At 40.5% G+C, this 22,072-nt stretch overlaps 1 protein-coding gene across 2 annotated transcripts; it reads left to right on the top strand.

Moving 5' to 3' along the window:
* The first annotated feature begins 62 nt into the window (after positions 1-62).
* ptdss2 (phosphatidylserine synthase 2) lies at positions 63-21,602 on the top strand. 2 transcript variants are annotated; one of them, XM_041038288.1, is made up of 13 exons: positions 63-286; positions 843-1,196; positions 5,634-5,735; positions 7,755-7,837; positions 9,610-9,677; positions 10,561-10,695; positions 11,626-11,676; positions 12,236-12,349; positions 13,753-13,871; positions 14,208-14,322; positions 15,147-15,292; positions 16,455-16,640; positions 18,077-21,602. In XM_041038288.1, exons 2-13 carry the CDS (start codon positions 964-966, stop codon positions 18,228-18,230), a joined length of 1,506 nt encoding a protein of 501 aa, XP_040894222.1. In that variant the 5' UTR covers positions 63-286; positions 843-963; the 3' UTR covers positions 18,231-21,602. The 2 variants fall into 2 exon arrangements, with proteins under 2 accessions (XP_040894222.1, XP_040894223.1); XM_041038289.1 differs by having other exon boundaries at positions 71-166.
* The last annotated feature ends 470 nt before the right edge of the window (positions 21,603-22,072 follow it).

Genomic DNA, 22,072 nt, shown 5'->3' with positions numbered 1-22,072 from the left:
AGAGCATATTTAAATTTGAAGGAAATAGACCGGATACGGTGTTGTTGCTCCTGTTATCTTCACACGGAGCGACTCCATGCCCATGTGATGTGCGTCTAGCGTGTGTAGACTGCGGTTTGGCTCTGTTTGTGGGTATACCAGAGGCAGTCCCCAACCTAAATACGAGGTAGTCAACCGCTAAACTACTTTTCTTTCTATTTCCAAAACGGATTTCGAGCGTTTGCACTGATGTAGCGTTAGCAGCTCTTGAACTCATCCGGAGTCAGTAATCCCTGAAAATCAGCTGGTAAGTAACGTTAGCTTAATGTTAACGTCGTTAACGACGGTGCCAAACACGTTTTAGGTAAAACGCGGTTTCGAGTAATGATGGTTTTACGTCGGGTGACTGTTAACAAGCTTGTTAGTTAACTTGGCGTCGCTAGCATGGTCAGGTAGTCAAAAAAAAAAGCTCTGCTTCAAATAGGTAACGCAGTTAGCCAAGTTGTCCTCCTACATCAAGGTTCAGAACTCCTCGCAGTGCAGATTCTGTGATTTGTTTAGCAGCGGATACACCTTCTGTTTAATACCCGTACAGTGGTTGATGCAATAAAGTGGTCGCCATTGCTGTACAGGACAGCCTTGCCCCCTTTGGTTTTTGTGTAAATGCGTCGGTATGAGTAGGCGGCGTCAGAGAAGAAGTCTTGACTACATATTTCATCTGCATGTCTGTATTGTGCGGTGCTGTGCCGAGCAGCGCTGGGCGGTGTTTAGGAGTTGACCTCTTAAACAACTGCAGGACGTGATTTTCAGGTTATTCCCCCCGCCCTCGTCTTCGTAACGTTAATTTCCTCCGACCACCCCAGGATGCTGACAGTCACTTGGGTGGGGCTGACGCGGATGACAGTACGCGGGAGCAGAGCTCAGGGATAAACCAAACCGCACAGGATTATTTTAAAGCACCTTGGGCGGTTGGTCCGTGAAGCCATGACCAAGCCCGAGTCGAAGAAAAGCGGCGTGGCCACGATCAACGCCACCGGCAAGTGCGCCACAGCCGCATCCACCGCCGAGCGGGTCAACAACGGCTCAGTTGATCAGGGCTGTCCGGATCAGATCACGCCGATCAAAGTCAAGGTGATGAAGCAGACCTCAAGGGAGAGCCTGCACCGGAGAAACACGGAGTGCGAAGTATATGACGACGGGACCAACACCTTTTTCTGGTGAGTGCTTTCTAGCAATGTCAGCAATGTAAATGTCAAATCCTGAATGCTGCATAGTCTGATGTAGCGGAGTTTTTTTTTGTCATTGCATACAATAAAATATTTCCAAATCACAGTTCCTGCAGAAAGATGCATGTGTTTGGTGACAGCAGGGTGTGTTAGTGGTTTCAAGGTGAACTGAAAGGCAGGCCCAAAGTGACCTCCTTTGATTACAACAAATATTGTGGCCTTGTTCCAAATCTTTAAATCTTTTTTTTAATGCCAGCAGACCTGAAGTCAAGCTGAAATGTGTTTTCTTTATGCACTGGTTTCTAAATGCAATATGATACCAAGGAATCACGGAGGGGCTGCTCCACAAGGTGTCAGTTTCAAAGGCGCTCTGCTGATTGTTTGCCATGCAGTCATGGATGCTTACATTGCACATCCAAGCTCAGAGCTTATTGTTAACATGAGAATTGCTAACGCATGTTGTCATGTGCCAGATGCATGTGTATTCAGGTGAGGGCATGAGGCCCGTCTGGAAAAGTGACATTCTCCTCTGCAGCTTTCTTTGCTTTTATGGCTACCATGGCCCTTCAACCTGTCGCTCCAGTAATATTGAAGCCCGAGTTAGTGTAAATGTGTGTGTCTCAGCTCTGCTTTGTGCTTAAAAGCAAGGGGCAGTAAAAAATCTGATATCCAATGTCTTTGGCAGCAGAGGGAACTGGTTCTCCCAGAGAGAAAGCTTAATGAGAATTTCTCATTACTGTGTTACAGCCTTGGATTCCAGGTTTCCTGTTATTCTAATACTGGAGGGATAAAGAGGAGCAAAGATGCCAAGCTTTTTTTTTTCTATTGAAGTTATAAAGCAGCAGCGTGCTGCCGTATGGAGAGGGGTTTCTAACACAATGAAACACAACACAAACCCATTTATATCAATCAAGGTAGACGAAATACTATAAACACCCCTTAGTTTATGCAGCATCGCAAACTTTATTCTACAAATTAGCCATAGAGTTGAATCAGCACTTCTCTAAAACATTTTCAACAAATTCTGAACTCTACAACGCTCACAAAGGAAGGATTTAGTGTGACTTGGTTGTATTTGACAGCATTAGTTAAGTGTACTAAATAAACAGGCAACTGGGTGTATAGAGAAATAACAAGATGTTGTATGAAGATAGTGTATCAAAGCATTACGATTTTTGAGTACTAGGTTAAGTACTAGCTCAGTTCAGTGATAGAATAACCAGCTCTGTGTCATACTGCTTGAGATTTATGTGATTGCTGTCAAGGAATTTGGTCTCACAATGGTTGGCTGGCACACCCAGTGTAGTTAGAATTGAGAACTGATACTGAAGAATGGCTTTGTGGTTAGTGTGAAAACCTATATATTAATGTACATGTGCTGGTAATGCCCGGGTAAACACATCGAAAACAAGAAGCAAAATACTTTCTTTACTTTTTCAAATACTTATCAAAAATGTGCTTATTCCAACCACAAATTAAACCATGGTGGACACTTTTTAAGAGCCGACTCATGATTACAGTGAAGAAATTGGGTGTTAACCAAACCACACATTAGCCGTGAAAGTTTAAAGTTGGTTGCTTGTTGTGGATCTCTGATCAGTGAGTCAGTACAGAAACACGGTGCATGGTCGTCTCCCAAGTGTTAGAATTACAACTCAGAGCTGTTTGTTGATGATGGTTGTTACCCTCCTTAACAACCAACTTCCCCTGGTTGTTAAGGAGGGTAACTATGTGCCATGCAACCTGCCTTATTAACACAGATTGGAGCTGGGGTTAGTGTGGCTATGCCTTTTCTAGAACTATAGACTGATAATGCCGACACACTGCTTTAGTGTTTTCCTCAAATAGATTTGCTACACAGACATTTCTGAGAGACTTAAGGGATTGTTCTGTGCATTTAGATTACTGACAGTGTAACTTTTTTCAAGAGAAGAACTCTTAGGATAGTAATGCCACTCAAAAGAAAATTGTGCTCATAGTAGGTTTTAATGTTATCTAAGTGTCACAAGGCCAGCAAATTTGTGGTTTATAGCAAAATTAGATCATGGAAACCACAGGCTGTTCTTGTCCAATACATGAAACGGACAATCAAGCATGCTGTATTAAATGAAGTCACATTTTTTTTATCCCACTGAAGTCACAAACTGTATTTATCAAGCGTATCCCAGCCCTACTTGCAGCCTCAGGACAACATTAGTATATTTCTGCACGTTTCAGTTGGTCACAGACTGTTTTTAACCAATAGCTTGTTTTATCCGGATGCTCAGCCTCAATCGTAGAGGTAAATTTTTTTCTAAGCTTAGCCAGGCTCTCAGTTGCACCAGGCTGGTATTTCCGCTGCGCCTTTTCACTCCCAATGGTGTTGTGTGGTTGTCAGGCAAGAGAGAAGCCAGGTCCTCCCCTGTGTCTCCTGCCAAACAGGTTGGATAAGGAGGTGGAACAGGGAGAAAATGCGAATGACACCTGGTGTGCCGTCTCTGTCTGTCTCTGTGACTCAGACTCCAAGCCTAGGGACTGGCAGAGAGGGTGACATTCTTCAGTTTGACAGATGACAGCAGTAATTATAATACAAAAGAAGCTTTTTAAACCATTGCTATGTGTGCAGTATCCCTTAAATGATAAAACTGGTGTTTTATCTGAAGAGCTGTGTAGCTGCAGTCTCATATAGCTTATGCCTCGGTCTCATCGACCTCCACTGCTGTCTCAAAACTATTAAAACACACTAAGGAGCCGGACTGTTGCACCAGGTGACATTTTTCTTTAATTTTCCACAGTGTATTTATTCTGAAACAACTCATTGACCGCATCATCTGTCTCTGGAGGGTAGCTGTGTCAGGCACACATCACTGAGCACGCCCAAGGACATGGGTTCATGTTTATGCATTTCTTTGCTGACAGGAAGATGCTACGGTTGCTGTGTTTATTGTGAAAAGCTACATCAATTGTCTTTTTGGCCTCTGGGGACCAAAACTGCATCACAGCAAGCTAACAGATACTCAGCCACACATATCACTGGGTCGGGAAGTTGTTAAGGCTTACTTGCTAGAGCAAACAAATGCCTCCAAATTTTGCCAGGTTTCCAGCCATCTGTCGAATCTAAGTCCAATGTTCATATTCTTTTTAGCTCTATATAAATATATATACGTGAGAAACTGTGTGAGTCTTAACTAGAGTCTGACCAAGATATCAGCTTCCCTGATAATGTGAGAAGAAACTGCAGGACAGAAAGATATGTTTAAGGTCATTTAGAAACTGTGTAAGCATTGCACAGTTTGTCTGAAAGCAACTTTATTTTAAAATGTCCAGCACGACATGGATTTGTCACAATTCTTTAAATAATCACATTTAAAGAATGCTTATCTAAAATGTTTGTATATGTTATGCGTTAAAAGAATCGAGAATTGGCTGATCGCCTTATCGAATATCAGTGCTTAATCGGCTGCGGAAACTTGGTAACCTTGTTTCTGGTTTGGTGTGTGACGAGGTTTGTGTAGTTGAACAAAACAAAAGTTCAGCAACAGTTCAAAAGCTGTTATGTGTATAAATTGCAGGTGAAACTGCTTTTTATAATTTTCTTCACCTGAAACGGCACTGTTCACATCACTCATCGCTGCACATTGACCTATTATTGGGCAAATTGTCACTGCTGGCTGCTGTTTATTTACTTCACGGTTCACTTGCTCACAATGCTGTTTGGTATCGGTCAGTGTTTTTAGTGTGCTCAATGGGGCAATTTTAACAGCTGGCGTACCCTGAACAAATAAAGGATCTGCAATAGGTCAAAAGTTTAACAGTGACTAGATCTGCCCTGACTCCAGTTCTGCTGATTTCTTTTGTATATCCCAAATAATACACATTTACTGGCTGATTCCAGGGTCTGTCTGATAAATCTAAGGATCTGAAATATAGCCTTAAAACTTGCACTGGCTTTTGCACAGTGCTCCCACCATTCAAATGCTTATTCCTTTGCTTCCTTTTTCATTGAGAATTCCTGGGGCTATCCATAACATATTGTATGTTCTCATACATTATCAGCAAGTAGGTAGAAAAAAACTTTGCCCCCACAGTTGAGATAAACCCCACCGATAGCTTGGATTTATATCTGAACCACTATAGTGTGCAACTATCGTATGACAAAGGCCAAGGTTTGTTCCCTGCTATACGGTGATATGGGAGATATGAGCCTAGGACCAACATCACAAGCACAGGATGTCTAAAAGCTTTGTTAAAACACTTTGTGTAGTAATCACCAGTATGTTCTCAGCTCAAATTACACTGCATTAATATTGCTGAACATTCTCCCATGGTGACGTCAGATAGCATCACAGGTTTTTTTTCTTTCTTCCAGTGACTTTTAATGAATTTTCCACTTTTTTTTGGCGTTAATGTCCCTCTCTCTGTCCCTCCCCTCCTTTTCTCTCTCTCCAGGCGAGCCCATACTGTGACAGTGCTGTTCATTCTGACCTGTGCTCTGGTCTACGTCACGCTGTTGGAAGAGACACCCCAGGACACGGCCTACAACACTAAAAGGTCAGCAGGCTATGCTCGTCACTTCCTCTGTCTCCCTTAAGGACCCAGCAGGCAGCCTAAAAAAATCCACTTATTCCACTGGGGCCTTTTCTTTGAACTGATATTTGATATAATAATTTTTGCAGCAGTTTAGAATGAGGTTATTAGTAATCAGCTTCTCTGGTAATTTCAAGGTTTATTCTGTTTTTAACTTTTGAGTGTCGACTCAAATCAGGTTCAGATGTTGATTTGTGTCCCTTATAACAAGAGGAGCAGCAGCTCACTATAGACTGTTTGCCCCTTTGTGTGTAAAATTCTGGGAAAGTGTGTTTGTTTGTCGATCTTTTGTGGGTCATGTCACATTGTCATTCCAAGTCCTGTGAATGGGTCACATAACAAAACCGGCCAATAAGCACAGCAGTTTTAATCATACCGAACACAGTGTGGCATGAAACCAACAGCAAAGCCACAGCAACATGGGTGAGGTGCAGAATTCATCGTTCCAAATTGAATCACTTGCATATTCAGTAGAGTTCACCTTGAGTCCAGCTGGCCCTCTTTCAAGGCCACGTGTAGGTGTAGTTAGGTGTAGCTTTTCACAGAAAAATAAAACTCTGATGACCGTGAAGACGAAAAGCATGAATACCGTTTGATCACCATTTGATTAGATTAAAAGTGGGCTGACAAACCTTTTGGCTTCTTGCGGTTTGTGCAGTGGCTGCCATTTGGCTTGATCGGTGTTTCTTCTAATTCTGCAGAGCAGAGTTTTATCAAATTGGATGGTGAACTCTTTGGTTTTCTCTGTTCTCTAACTCCTGAGGTGGTGTATGATTGGATTAAGACTCAACTGTGTGTGTTATTGTACACCAAATCAGAACTCTAATTACTCTAGGCCTCTGTTTTCAGATGAGAAGTTCCCCCAGTTCCCCTCTTTAGAGGGAGTTGCTGCCTTAAGTGAAGAAGTTTTAGTATCTTGGGGTCTTGCTCATGAGTGAGAGTAACATGGAGTGTGAGATCAACAGGTGAATTGGTGCACTGCTTTCTGTTATATCAACGAATGGCCTGGCTGAGATGAGTGTTTTGAGGCGTACTTGATACAGGCAAAGGCCACCTTAGTTTAATGGATCATGTGAACTAAGGGTGTGGAAAAAAAGTTCCCTAATGTAAGCGTTATGATAATGAGCTGCTTTCATATCTTAAGTTTCATTTGCTTTTAAACAATGGGGCTGCATGTGTGGGAGTTAAATTAGAACAGTTCAAGCACACGCATGCTGCTTAAATGATGTCTGTGTTTGTGACAGAGACTGAGTGATTGTAGGCTGTATTTGTGAAGGATTGTGGGATTGCTCTTAACAGGATTTGCTGCAGTCAGCACAGTACGGCTCGTTGGGATAAAGACCCTGGAGCTCCTTCCTGGCAGCGGCATACGCTCAAACACACACAGTCCGAATCTCTCTGACATACTCATTCACACACTGCTGGGTACATTCATCCTCTCACACTCATTTTGGAAAACTGTACTAATTGCTCAGTCTCACCAGTTCACCCACACGTAAACTCACTTTGACACATAGTTGTACTCTCTGAATCACATACGCCTGCTTTCTACCCACACACGCTTGCACAATCAATCATTCACAACATTCACATCAGTCACAAGCACTCATGCTCCCACACTTGGCAAACACAAGCTGTAATCTCATTCTGTGTCCGGTGTCTAAGCTTCCCCTCTTCATTTATGAGTTCAGAACAGCATCCTTAGCTGGTTCCCTGGTTTTCAGATCTCAACACATAAGCAGTTAACGGCAACACAAGCTCATGGCAACAGGTTAAGATTAGTCTCATGTCTTAGTAAACACAGAAGGCATTGTAATAAAGGACTAAATGGACATGGCCAGCTATAAGACAGGCCTCTAGAATCATGTTATATCAAATGATACCCCATTACTTTCCCCTTCCTCATATATATATATATATATATATATAGTTTAGCATTAACCTGAGTTACACTTTTCTGTGTTTCTAATTGTGCTCCTTTAGGGGCATTGTAGCCAGCATCCTGGTGTTCCTCTGTTTTGGAGTGACACAAGCCAAAGATGGACCATTCACCAGACCGCATCCAGGTAAGATGTGTACATTTATTTCATAAATAAACCAAGGTTTTCTAAACCTGACTTTCCTTAGAATTTTTCATTGTCCCAGTGCCATGAATCCCAGTAAACAGACTTTCTCTTCTTAGTCTTTTAAAGGTACAGAGTTGGGGGATAGTACAGGAGCTGAATAGTAAATTTTCTCCACACACATATCTGGAGACCCTCGTTGCATTTCATACTCCTCTGTCTCTTACCTTGCATTCAGTCTGTCTGTATACTATCAGCTGTCTAATAAAGGATAAAATGCTGTACAAAAATTAAAGAAAATTTCAGAGTATGCCAATGCAGGTTAAATTTCATGTTAAGAATTTTGAGATTTGAGTCATTCAGGCTGTTTCACACACTGACTCACATCCAAAACCTGTCAAAGTGACATTTGTTTGCCGTGTGTGTACTTTACAGATAAGTGAGGAGGTTGAAATGCATCTATGAACAGCCTCTTAATCATTAAATAGCACTTGTTTACAAACTGAGATACTGAAAATCCACCTGTCATCACAATTATTGGCAGGATCTTTACGCTGTTCAGATAGCATGCTAGTATCAGTAAAAGCCCAGGTTCTGAGTCTGGCTTTTCAATTACTCATTGATTGTTTCTCCTTTGCCTTTTTATGTAGGTGGGTAATAGAACCTGAGAGCAGTTAGCACTACTTTGATCAATAGCTACATTTGAGTATCTCATGTTTGCTTCTAATATGATATTTAGATCCTGTGATTGCTGGGAATCAATACTCACTACGGCTAGATAAATGTAATTGACAAAGTAAAGGAGACGTCTGAGTTAATGAAGGATTCTGTTGAAAGCAGGTGAAGTCTTTTCCTGGCAGGGGTTAGGTCATCTCAGAACAGTTCGAGAACAAGATAGACACCCGGAGCGTCCACTCTAGATGAACATCTTCGGTTTCTTTAAGTATTTGCTGGCTTATAGCAGAAATAAAGACTGTAGTGTCCAGGGAACCATGACACTATGTAAAAGCTGCCACACACAATAATAGGATGCTTCTATTTAAAAGTAGCTTGCTACCAAGGTTGTAACCAGGTTGTTCATATCTCGTCTCTCACACAAGCACAACTAACTCCAAAGGGAAAATAAGGAAGGAAGGAAGGTAACAGGGTGTAGAGGACAGATGGAGACAAACTGAACATTGTCTGTTGTTTGAGGCGTAAAGTGGCTGGGCAAGAATTTGGGCCACTGTTGTTGCATTACTTGTGCCTTCTTGGCCCAGCCTTTTGTGGATTAACAGACAAGGGGGATTTGTTTTTATGTTTTACTGCGTCATATGCCCTGACCTGTTGATCCAGCAAATTAGGTTCAGTTGTTGTGCACGTCGTTCCAGTTAAGTTGAAACTCCACAGACGTTTGTATCCTGGGAAAAGACCAGCAGGGACTTTCAGATTTACTACCTGCAACTCCCTCTGGATCACCAGCTGGGAGTGGCACAGCAAACCAAGCTTATGAATATGAAATCACAATAACAATCAAAACACACTATAATTTATATATGCCGAACTAATGGATTTAAATAATTGTATCTTACTTTCTGCAAAATTAAAATGCTTTGGCAGGATTTTGGACTGTACAACACGTACATGATTTTTTATTCTGTCCCCTTTAAACTACAGAGAAACTATAACTGAAATCATATTAATTCCCAGATGTAAATCAACATGTTTTTATTTTTTATTTTTGGAAGTGACACAACTGATGTGTATTATACAATTTTTACTCTCTCTTTCCGTAGCTTACTGGCGGTTCTGGCTTTGTGTCACTGTCGTCTATGAGCTCTTCCTCATCTTCATCCTATTCCAGGTGGGTGCAGTGATGGTGTTGTTGTCTTGAGCAGCGGAAACACTCCAATTTTAAACATTCAGAGGGACATGAATACATCAAAGTATGCACATACTTTGCCTCAGGAAAAGTCATATAGCAATTACATGCACACTGAAATGATGTCATTTACAGAGTGTGCATGTCTTTTATCAAGTGTTTTACTTTGTCATTTTGGCGACATTGTCTCTGCTCTCAGAGCAAGGCACCAAAGTCTGCAGTTTTCTGAAAATTCACACTGACGTTTGGATTAAACTTGGATTGTTTGGTGTCCAGGAGCCAAAGCAATGCAGTTGCATTCTGAAAAACCATGTGCTGCAGTCCGTAAAGGCATCTTAAAACCATGCCCAAACACTGGCCAAAATATAGGATTTTGTTGAGAGTTCCGCTCCAATCACTGGTGCTTTTTCTGATGTGATCTGCTCTTGAACCCTGGAAGCTTCTTTTCTCTCTCTAGGTTTAATTAAAATGTCTGTCACTGAGCCAGACCCCTGTAAAGTAGCAACACTTTGCAGCTGGCAAACTAAATCTCATCAGGCTAGGACACAGTTAAAAAAGTTTAAATACGTAAGCCTTTTTGACTTATGCAAGGAAAATTATATTTGTTTTGTTTTAAACTGATTTTTTTTTGTAGTTTTCTTTGTAGTGCTGCTATTTGCTTTTTTTTTTTTGCCTTTTTTTTCGTAAATCCTTACTAGACATTACGATTTCTGGAGCTGAGTTGTTTTGAACTTTGACAGTATGATTAACTGCAGCATGCATGTTTTTATTTGAAAACATTTCAGTATGCCTCTATGTCTACATGAAGCTACTTTTTATAAGTGCTGACAGTTTCTATACTGCTCCTGTTAACCCTGTTATCCAGACGGTGCATGATGGACGACAGTTCATGAAGTACATTGACCCCAAATTGGGGGTACCCCTCCCAGAGCGAGACTATGGAGGAAACTGCCTCATCTATGACCCAGGCAACACCACTGACCCCTTCCACAACATCTGGGTGAGACTTTTGATCTGATTCAGTTTTTTGTATCTTATTTTTTAATCTTTCTTTCAGTTCTGTAGGTTTTGAAGTCTTAGAGTGGCAACAGCTACATATTTCTGTTTGAAACATATTTAGCAGTACCACTCATACTCGGGGTATTGTAATATTTTGTTGAAAACTGCCTGGTAAGAGGCCGCCTTCCAAGAAAGGACATTTCTGACCTGGTCCTACTGTTTATATTGTGGTATGCGTTGGGTCCAGTAATAGCTAAAAAGGAAATGACCCAGATCTCAAATAGGGTGGCAGCCTAAACCAGTCTGTACACATCCCTCTGCACTACAGTGAAATCGAGAGAATCCTCTCTTCCCCTCTTTCTGTTTCCTTCACTCATCCATTCACACACTTACTCTCCCTCAGTTTTCCTTCCCTGTCTATTTCTCCTTTGCTTTCTTTTCTTTCATTCTCATGCATACACACAGACAAACACAGTTAGTGTGTCTCTGTGTTGACTTGCTCCAGAGGTTTGTGTTTGATGCAGATTATAGCCCATCAGTTAAAACCAGCCCCCAGTCATGGGGGCGGGAGACTGTCTGCCCGCCCCCATGACTGGGCCCCATGTTTACTGTTGGCCTGATTTCAGCCTCTGAGTGGGTCAAACCACCACAGCCGCCACTAAATTACAGCCAATCTATAGAAAAGCTTTGGCAAAATGTTTCCATTATAATTTGTTACTTATTGTAATGTCATGACATTCAGCAGCTGACAGAGTGACATGGAGTTTAACCTTTTCAAAGCTAAAGTTTAGCTTGATGATGCAACAGGTGTGAAAAAGAGCTACATTACACTGTGATAGTACTGAATTTGCCATGATGAATAGAAGCGTAACAATATATTTTTTTTTACGATGAGAAAATGTTAAATCAACAGGCTGGTTTGTTTCTGCAGGACAAGATGGATGGCTTTGTTCCAGCTCACTTCCTAGGATGGTATATCAAGGCAAGTACGGAGTAGGCTGCCTAACACACTGAACACGGCTGAACTGAACACAACAGGTGACGTAAACATGATGAAGTCCTGTTGACGTGCTGAGAATGACAGCAATTTCTGATGATGATGACAGATAACACACGTTTAATGTGTTAGGAGGAAGAGATTTTCTTAAATCTGAAAGTAGTGGTATTAGTAGTATTATCTCAAAGTACCTAAATCATTAAGTGCCTACTCATGTTATTATAATACGGGGATAAAACCTATAATTTATTTACAAATGAAGTATCAGACTTAATATTGAAAGTATCTCAAATTTAACTCACAATCTGATAATGAGTGGCTGAGAGGAATGTAAAATTTAAAACTCAGTCTTTTCTGTAATAGACTGACAATCTGGGTCTTCAGTCTGCAGTTGTGTGAAACACATCGAAAGCACCATTGTGCTCTGTTACATTTTCAGCAGTGTACGAAATTAAGTTTCTCTCTCTCTTCCTGACCTCCTCCCACTCCACGCCATTCTCCTCCTCCTACTCACACTCCTCTTTTGCTCTGTTTCCTTCCTTAGACTCTGATGATCCGGGATTGGTGGATGTGTATGATAATCAGTGTCATGTTTGAGTTCCTGGAATACAGCCTGGAGCACCAGTTACCTAACTTCTCCGAATGCTGGTGGGACCACGTATGTGCATATTTTACTGCCCTTCTCCTTTACTTACACGCTAATGTGCTATACACTTTCACACTATTTTGGTTATTATGCCAGAGTTTTTTTTTTTATGTTGGAGTGGTTTGCAGTGGGACAGTAAGATCAACGTGTTTCCTCAAGACAAATCTAATACAGAGATAATGATGTGTAAAAACAGAAAGTCAGTAGATGTAAATCTAGTCTGACACTGACATATTAGAGGCAGCAGATTGTGCATGGCATCAAGACACCAGCTCTTCAAGCCCTAACAGTGGTTGCTGCAGACTTAATGCTGGCAGCATACTCCTAATTAAATCCAGTTTGGCATGTTCTCAGACTGGTCTTAGGTGGAGATTCATGTGAACCACAGTGGGAACAGACATGGATCGAACAGACTTAGACAAAATGTAATATATTTTCAGAAGCAAACAGACAAAGAAATGTGGTTATATGATATTGTTGACCAGTTGCAGACATCTGAGGACTGGGGTGAGGTGAAAATAGGTTGAGTTTTCAGTGAGTAACAGATTTTGTACAAGTAAGCTAACTGTTGTGCACGTACTGTTCACACACAGCTAGCTAGAGTTTTTTTTTCATGAGGAGAGGGTGTGTAGCAGTGTCCTACTTTAAGAGCTGAGGAAGCATTGTGATTTTTTTTTAATATCCTTGTACCTGATGCCTGCTGGTGCAGTATTAAAGCTGCTTCATTATTGATATTGAGATTTATGATAGCAATTAGATTCTCATTTGTTTGTATGGTACGAGCCTTATACTCGTGGGAAACTCTGCAGTCTAAGCAAGGCAAATAATAGTAGTGGAAACCAAATGAAAACTGCAAGAAGGCAGCAAAATAGAGTGTAAACAGAAAAAAAGTTGGGGTATTATAAGGATAAACTGTTGACTAAAAACATATCAAGTAGACTGTGTCAGTAGGAAGTAAGGCCATTTACTTTGGTTGTTTCACAAACAACTACTTGTGTGCAGTAAATATGGATTACAATACAAGTTTATAGTCTACATGTAGAATGTAAATATCTACTATATATACTATTATACTATTTGGAATAGAGGAACAGTTCTCAGAATAAAAGGTTGTGGTGCACAATGACATCATTCTATCTGACAAACCACTTTGTGGGGGATGCAGATCACCAAACTCCATGGTCTTAAAGGAATGATAAAGTGTGTGTGTGTGTGTACGTGTGTGTGTGTGTGTGTGTGTGTGTGTGTGTAGCAGGAGAGTCCGGGAGATTTAAATTGAGCTCAATCTGTTTCCTCCCACACAGTCCTAAGAAAAGGTCTGATCTAGCAGACTTGTGTAGGTGGATCATGGTTGTGTAGGAGCATTACTATGCTCGTTTTCACCCTTTGATGACATTGTTACCTGTTCTCTCTAGTGGATCATGGATGTCTTGGTGTGTAACGGTCTGGGGATCTACTGTGGTATGAAGACCCTGGCCTGGTTGTCAATGAAGCCTTACCAGTGGCAGGGCCTGTGGAACATTCCTACATACAAGTACGACTGCAGCTACACACACTGCACTAAACAATGAGAACAACAGCCTTTCTTAACCTGGATTTGGTTTCAGAACTCTAATGGAACTGAAACCACATGATTTAAACAAATGATGCAGTTTTTAAAATATATTTCTTTAATTACAGTCTCTGTTGTGTGGCAGATATAAAGTAGAACGTTCACATTTAAACATATTGTCTAGTTTTTGACAGAACTTCTTCTTTGACCTTTGAAATAACTTTAATGAGTGGGCCGGTGTTGCCCCTTTGATTACAGAAGTATCAGCACTGCTGTGTACGATCATTTCTAACTTTATCTCTGCTGTGTGCCTCCCAGGGGGAAGATAAAGCGTATAGCATTCCAGTTTACACCGTACAGTTGGGTGAAGTTTGAGTGGAAGCCTGCTTCAAACCTTCGTCGCTGGCTTGCTGTGTTAGGCATAATCTTTACGGTAAGAAATATCCTGCATTTTCTAAACATTAAAAGGGGGGCTTTGGGGCTCTCCATAATGAGATTACAATACTACTGAATGAAAAACATGGAAAATGTGCCCGAAACATGTGTCCGCATCATACATATCCTTAACATACTCCATGTTATCGAGAGTGAGTTAGCATTGCTTATCCTTCCGAACCCAAATGTTTACCTAAATGTTTTCTGCCATGAGCCACAACCCAGCATACACACTGAGAGAGAAAGAGAAAAGATTGCCGCCACGCCATTCCTGTCTCCCATGCCTTTCCCTTTTCTTTTAAATTCAGATTTTCTGCCATAATTTTTTTCCAGATTAGTTAATGTCACTAAGTCTTAAGTATAGCTCTCAAGCAGTAAGCTGATTGGCAGGAAATTCCTCTTTGACAATCAAGATGTGTTTTTTTTCCGCTCTGTATTTCTTAATGTAATAAGATTGCATTTTTGATTTTGGTTATATAATAAGATTTTAAGGCTTATTCAGATTTTTCTCGAAGCAGTTCAGCAGGATGGATTCTTAATTTTTTTTTTCTAACATTTTATTGAGTAAATCATCAACCACTGTTCGGAAGAATAATCAAACCATGGACTTTTATTTTCAGTTATAGTTGTTTTCCTAGTTTATTGACATATTTTTTTTTTACACTTAAATCAATACATAATGAGCCACCACCTGCAAATGTAAATATGATGAAGTATTTGGTGCAGGGTGTAAAAGGTGACATCTTCTCTTGCATTCGATTCAGTTGTGATTTCATTGCTCCAAAATTGAGGTGTGTGTTGTTTTGTCTTTTTCCTCCCCAGTTCCTCCTGGCAGAGCTGAACACCTTCTACCTGAAGTTTGTTTTGTGGATGCCTCCTGAACACTACCTGGTGCTGCTCCGTCTGGTCTTTTTTGTCAACGTGGGAGGTGTAGCCATGAGAGAGATCTACGACTTCATGGATGACCCGTAAGTAGCAGCAGCAGGAAGTTAACTGCAGTGCTTGGTTAGACATATTGGCTGATCTCATGTGCAAGTACAGTGAATAACCCTTAGCATTAGGCACACAGTATCTGGGACAGTGATTCATAACAGATGTATTCCCAGTATTGTGTAAAGAACTTGCTGGCTTTCACTTTTCATAATGCACCATTTAACTGTAATGTTACTCTAATATGAACCAGGTTTGACTAAAGTGTTTGCTGCTGACTCCTCTGTCAGATTAGATGGTGGCTTTGCTACATTTTCAAGCAGAAAAAGAGACGATAAGCAACACCACAGGGAAAGGGAGGGAGTAAATGCACCTGTTATAGTGGTAGCTGTGTGTTGTTGTTCTAACAGCACTGATAATTCTCATAAAGCCAAACTGTGAAGGAATGTTTTCTCTGATAGTTACTGCATGGGATCAGCGGTGGTCACTGTAGGTCATTAAAACTCATATTTCCTGTTCAGTGTTAAGAGGAAAAAAACTAGTATTCGATTCATGTGAGGTTGTTGCTGGCAAACCCTCAGATCAGCTTAAGGAGTGAGTGTATTTACCTGACTGATAGGGAAAGCTTCTTATCACATCCGCTTACGGAAAGCAAGCATTTCTGCTTGTCTGGCAAATATGCAAACATTATGGCATTGGCTTTAACAATTGGCAGGACTTTTTTTTGCAGTAGAGAGGGACAGGCTAAAGGATGTTGGTCATCTTAAGGTCATCTTTGAGGAAGGTTTTCCATCGTCACACACTATCCATCGATGGTGTTACTAGTAACAGAATCCAACCAAAACAGTTCAGTGAAACTTACTGTAGCATAATGACTGGGTTCCAGTTGGCAATGGAGGGAAACAGGTGTATAAATAGACCAGTTAGCTCTCTGTTACGTGTTGGTTCCCAGCAACTTTGTCTTAATTGATGAGTATTACCATGCTGTTGCTTTCAGGAGGCTTACAGCGTGCTAGTTTATTTTGTCGAAATGTGTAGAAAGATTTATGCAGCTGAATGCGTCACACTGACCTTGAATCCTACTACAATTTAATTTGTATTTTGGTATTGCCCACATCATAAGCTTACCCATAAACAGTAAAAACATCTTCCCGGTTATAATACTACCCATAACAACACCTTGTGCAATTTTCCCCTCAGGAAGTTCCACAAGAAGCTTGGTCAGCAGGCGTGGCTGGTGGCAGCGATCACAGTGACCGAGTTCCTCATAGTGGTCAAGTATGACCCCAACACCATCATGCTGCCCATCCCCTTCTTCATTATGCAGTGCTGGTTACTAGGAATCCTCCTCATCTTTACCTGGACTTTATGGCGGTTTTTCATCCGGTAAGAAATTGGGGGGTGGGTCACTGGGTAGGGGTAAATGGGGTAAATAATAAACTAAACTAATAAACCGTCAGTCACCCCAATCCAGTTTGTTCATCCATGGAGTACCCAACTTATCTGCAACTCCACGGAGAATGAAATATGTAGAAATGGGCTTGTCTTCAAATACTGTTTGACCCAGTAGGACAAGTTCGGTCATGTTATATCCCTCTCCTTTGTTTCGTACACCACTTTAGAAGCAGACTAAGGTGAGTATTAAGGTGGTGTTTCACTTAAAGCCTCTGAAAACTTGACTCTTTTAAATTATATCTTCACTAAATAAGCAACTCTAAAGGTTAAAAAAAAAAACATCTTTATTAAGAGTTGAACACTCGAACTCAGCCAATCTTCTTCATCAGGACTGTGTGGTATTTATTCAGATTTGATTGACAGGGACTAAACAACCCACCAGCTGTCACCAGCTGCTGATTCAGATGTTGCTAAAACCCAGCTGGTTTATGATATCACCTTCTTCCAACCTTCTTCCACCTACTTCAAACCACTGAGAAGAGCACAGAGAAAAAGAAAAATGGAAATCTCTCAAGTGAAATAACCAAATCGTTTCCAACTTAGGAGGAGCCGATTGCTCATTATAAGAAGCTGACTAAGACTGCTTTTAAGTTTTGGTGCTCCAACATGAAGCATGCTTGGGATGCAACTTTCTCTCAGTGTCATAGACACGGCCCTTTTCCCCTTCTTTTTGATCTTGGGCACATAAATGGCAAAACAGGATATGATACGTATTCTGTGACCAAATGTATTGGGTAGAGTGATATGCATTTAAGTAAATCAACAATTTCTCGTGAAAGAAATTTGTTAAAGTTAATTGTGATAAATTAACATCTCCATCACTGCATGGGAGAGTGCCAGACACTTTGCATTTAACTGAGTTTGGTGAATTATATAGAGTCTGAGCCAAAGTCCAGCGCCCCCTTTCCAAAGTACAATAACTTCTGTAACTCAACTGGTTTTCTCAATTTGGAATTTGGAGCATTCCTTTTTATGTCTTCCGAAAAACCAAAAATATGGTATGAAGGGGGTTCTGTATATTTTGTAAGATAAATGAGTTTCCATCTTTTCTAGATAGCGAAGATTACTTTAAAAAGGACAAACATATGATTATTTTTAGGCTTCTACAGCAAATCTTTATCTACCGCTCATGGGAGATGTTTCTTACTAACAAAATAACCGTTGTTGTATTTCTAAAAATATCGTCCAGTGTAATAATAAGACAATAAGACAGCTGTTCAGTGTAGAAATGGACAGCGAAATCTTTGAAACATGCTTTAACTTTTCAGAAAGATCTCTATAAGGAACAGAAACTAGCTGGGAAGAAGTGTTCCTGTGGCTGATTTTCTGTTAATAGCATGTCTATTTTTGCTTCTATCCTCTTGCAGTGACATCACACTCCGCTACAAAGAGACCCGTCGACGCAAACAGGAAGTCCCTGCTGACCGGGACCGCCCTCTGGGAAACGGCAGCACAGCCACCCCTTCTGGGCGAAGCAAGCTGAACGGCAGCTCAGAGACAGTGCGGCAGAGGAAGTCCTGAGGGGGGGATCGTGGGTCGGAGCCAGTCGGTCAGCAGCTGCTGAAGGGGAAAGGACAAGGTTTGATGGGAATATAATGAAAAGAATGAAGGAGAATCGTCACACAAAGACACATATAGAGACAAGCAGATGGACACGTATGTGATGTGTAGACTGATTTTGTGCCTACATGAACCAAGTACTCATTCAACAGAGGCGAGGGGTGGAAGGGGCAATTTTCATTTGGTGCATTGTTTAGTTATTGTCATACTACAGGGATTTACCTCATTCTATTTTTTAGGAACATTTGGGGAATTATACACATGACAAGATGCGCGTTTGTGTTATTTATACATGTGGGTGATGAGGGGAAAAAAAGCAGAATCCAAGACAGGCAGAGTAGTGGAAGGAGGGATATAGGTGAACATGGAAGTAGATGAGACTCTTGACCATTAACTGATGGCAGTTTCCATTTTCTCAGCTGCACTTAGAAAAGAGGAGAGGAAAGTCAGGAACATGTCTGCCACTGTAAATATGCTTGGTTCAGTTGCATAAGTGCAGATGAGAAAAAGGAGACTATCTACTATTGGACTATCTGGAGCAGTTTCTCTAGATGTAATGACTGATGTGGATTCCGTTCATTGTCCACTGCTATGCAGTCTTCAGTATCAACGGGAGTTTGGCGACAATATTGGCAAGCGGCGGTTAAAATTAAGCATGGTTACTAATGACACATTTCTGTTACGTTCAGTTAAAATTACACTTTTTTTGGTCTGTTGATTCCCATGCATTTTTCACAGTTAGTAGTGCTCTTTTCTTAGGTTTGGTCCCAGGTTTTGTTTTATGCATCGTTTACTTCTTGGAGACAGTATCAGCTTTTCTTTTACAGTTCAGGTTTCTGATTCCTGGCAGCACTGAGTCTGGAGGTCCTTGTAACTGCTGAAGATCCTCCATTAGTCACAGAGAGGAGAGGAAAACCGGCCAAAGCCGTTTTCTCTTCTCAGGCTTTGTTCTTGAAAAGAACGAGTTTGTAAAAAAGAAAAAAAAAATCAAGATGGACCATATTCTTGGTATTTAACTGCTGATACTATACATGATAAATGATATAGTTTGGGTGTTTTTTTTTTTTGTAGTTGCTTTGTTATCACTGTTGTTATTTCTTTAGGGAAAATTAATTATGAACACTAGATTGTACTCAAGTTCTTTTTTTGTGAAATGAGAAATCTGCAGCACTCTAATGAACAGATCCACGACAATCACACTAACAGAAAGCTGCACTCAGTTTCCCTCTGATAGAGACACGTTGGCTCACATACAGCTCAGTAATGAATGGCAGAGATCTGGGTGTTTCTCCACTGTCACAGGACTGTAATTAAGGCTTGGCTCAGCTGTTGGCTCATTCAGTCACATCAGAATGCAAATTTAATAAATGATTATTTTTATGCCAAATGTTTCTCAGTTAACTCTTGAATTTTATTAAAATTTCATCTTCTGCTGTGCCTCAATTAGCTGAAACAAAATGAGAACCAACCTTATTTTGAGAGGGAGAAAGGACTGTACATTTATGTTGAGGTTTGGGAAGAGAACAAACCTTTCCAGCTCGGTGGGGGGGTTGTCATATTGCACATGCAATCAGCCAAAGCTTAGATCTCATTCTTGCTAAAGCCATAAATGCCACCCAAACCCACTTAAGCCACTCAAACCGCTGTTAAACCTCATTTAGATTCCTTTTAGTTTCAACTAAAGCAGAGTTTCAAAGCCACTGGGGTCAGTCACGTCAGCGTACGGTTTTTATGTTACAAACATAAATAGACACCCGGAGGTCAGACTGTTGAAACCAAATTTACCTGAACAATGAAGGTATGTCAACAATTGAAGACCCCCAGCTCTCATTTCTGTAACACTGGGTGTTTCTGATGTGAAATCGTCTTAGTTGCTTTTGATTTACTTGTCAGTTTCAAAGTTATTAAATGTAGATGAACTTTAACCTTTAGCTGATTAATCAATTTGTTGATCAACAGAAAATTAATCAGCAGTCGTTTTGAAAATAATTGTTGAAGTAGTTTTTCAATCAGATACGCCCAACATTCTCTGGTAGCTGCTTCTGTCTTATGTGATAGTGAACTGAATACCTTTAGGTTTCGGCCACTGGTCAGACAAAACAAGAAACACGAAGATAACAAATTCTAAATTGTTAATCTTCTAATAACCATTTTTCACTATTTTCTGACATTTTACAGACAAATGTATTAGTCAAGAAAATAACCTGCAGGTTAATCAATAATTAAAGTTGTTGTTAGTTGCAGTCTTAGATAAATTATCCAAAAATTCCATAGTGATACAAAAAAAAGCTTTACATTGGGGGGGGGGGGGGGGGGCTGGACAAACTGAAAATAATGCCCTTGCTGGATATTCACACTGTTTCCAGAAAAAAGCTTTGGTCTTTGTCTTCTTCAGGTCTTGTGGCTATTAGAGAATCAGTTGTAAACTTCTGTGTGTTACTCATTGTGTCCCAGTGTCTGCATACTACATAGCTGATGACAACGTAGGAGACATCCGTGAATCTAGCTCCAAACTTTCTTGTTGTAAACTAGGCTGGTGTTCAAAGATACTACAGTTATTTTCTTGTGAATGTAATCCAGCAGAATCTGCTGTTCAAAGAAGAGGGCCTGGTCATCATTTATCAGTTTATTTTGCCGCAAACACTACAGTTCTTTAGTTTGTCATTTATGCAAAGCTCATTTTCATGCTCATCCAGGCTGTTTGCATATTCCTCCCTCTTTTTTGAATACAGAGATTGCTGGGCAAATTTAAACCCCTTAAAAACCTTTAGCTGATATGTCAAACTTTGTACTTATCCTGTGCTGTGCTGATTCAGTCGCTTGAGAACTTGTTAGAAGTTCAGAAAGTTAGCTTTTTTTCTTCCTTTCTTAAGTGAAAGCGTTTTAGACGTGGGCTGGGGAGTCACTGTGTACCTGTGTTCATGCCTTGGATTGTTTGAAGTGCTTTCATTTGAAATCACTGTATACTTATAACCAACCCAAGTCATGAATTTGCACATTAGCTCTGGAATTACAAAATGGTGAATTCAGAGACTGAACTCATAAATGAGCTGGTGAACGAAATGGGAATTGGCCCAAAAAAAAACCAAACAAAAAAAAACAAAAAAAAAAAAAACTTATATGTGTTTGAAGATTGGGTGTAGTTTCACTTGCAGCCACACGGGGGTGGTAGATGTTCTTGTCTCCTCGACAATGATCATTGGCAACTTGCTGTAAAAGCCATTTTCAACTTGGTTTGTGTAAATGTGAACATGTTAAAGATCGTAAAACTGAATATGCTGCTGCACCACAGAATTTTATAATGTTTTCAATAAAATCAAATGAAAACCTGAACTGAGCAGTCTCTGCTTCATTTTCAACAAATCCCCTTGCAAAGAGGTAAGTGTACATTTAAATTCTGAAGGAACTTTTAAACAACATTTCAACTTTTATGTGATAGTGCTATGATGTTGTGTGTACTGTATGATACTCCAGTGTAATCCATAATTGTTTGCAGCTTTTCCACTAATAGAAATTAGTGGCTGTTGTCGTGCAGGATGATGTGGTTTGTGTATGTTTTCTCTCACCGTGCAGGTTGGACAGGTACAGCAAGCAGATGAAACTGTCCTGAAACACAGAACCTTCCTCTCCAGGCAAAGGTGAGTAGCAGGTTATTCATCCCTTTTTACTTAGCACACACTGTATCAACAGTAACAACCATAGAAAAGTTGCTAATGAAGTTTTGTTTTGGCCAAATTGCATTAGCTGGAACTGCTTTTTTTTGCAGTCGTAAAACAGTTTCCTCATGTTTTCCCCAACTACCT

The sequence above is a fragment of the Toxotes jaculatrix genome, chromosome 5 (assembly GCF_017976425.1).
Source record: "Toxotes jaculatrix isolate fToxJac2 chromosome 5, fToxJac2.pri, whole genome shotgun sequence".
NCBI classification, from domain to species: domain Eukaryota; kingdom Metazoa; phylum Chordata; class Actinopteri; family Toxotidae; genus Toxotes; species Toxotes jaculatrix.
The sequence above is the reverse complement of the archived record's forward strand: the minus strand, read 5'-3'. Positions and strand labels throughout refer to the sequence as shown.

What these genes read in the sequence shown, in the direction of transcription:
- ptdss2 (XM_041038288.1), top strand. Translation starts at nt 964, where the DNA reads ATGACCAAGCCCGAGTCGAAGAAAAGCGGCGTGGCCACGATCAACGCC. An exon ending in GGGACCAACACCTTTTTCTG is followed by an intron (nt 1,197 to 5,633) that starts GTGAGTGCTTTC and finishes CTCTCTCTCCAG; the next exon opens with GCGAGCCCATACTGTGACAG. An exon ending in CCGAATGCTGGTGGGACCAC is followed by an intron (nt 12,350 to 13,752) that starts GTATGTGCATAT and finishes TGTTCTCTCTAG; the next exon opens with TGGATCATGGATGTCTTGGT.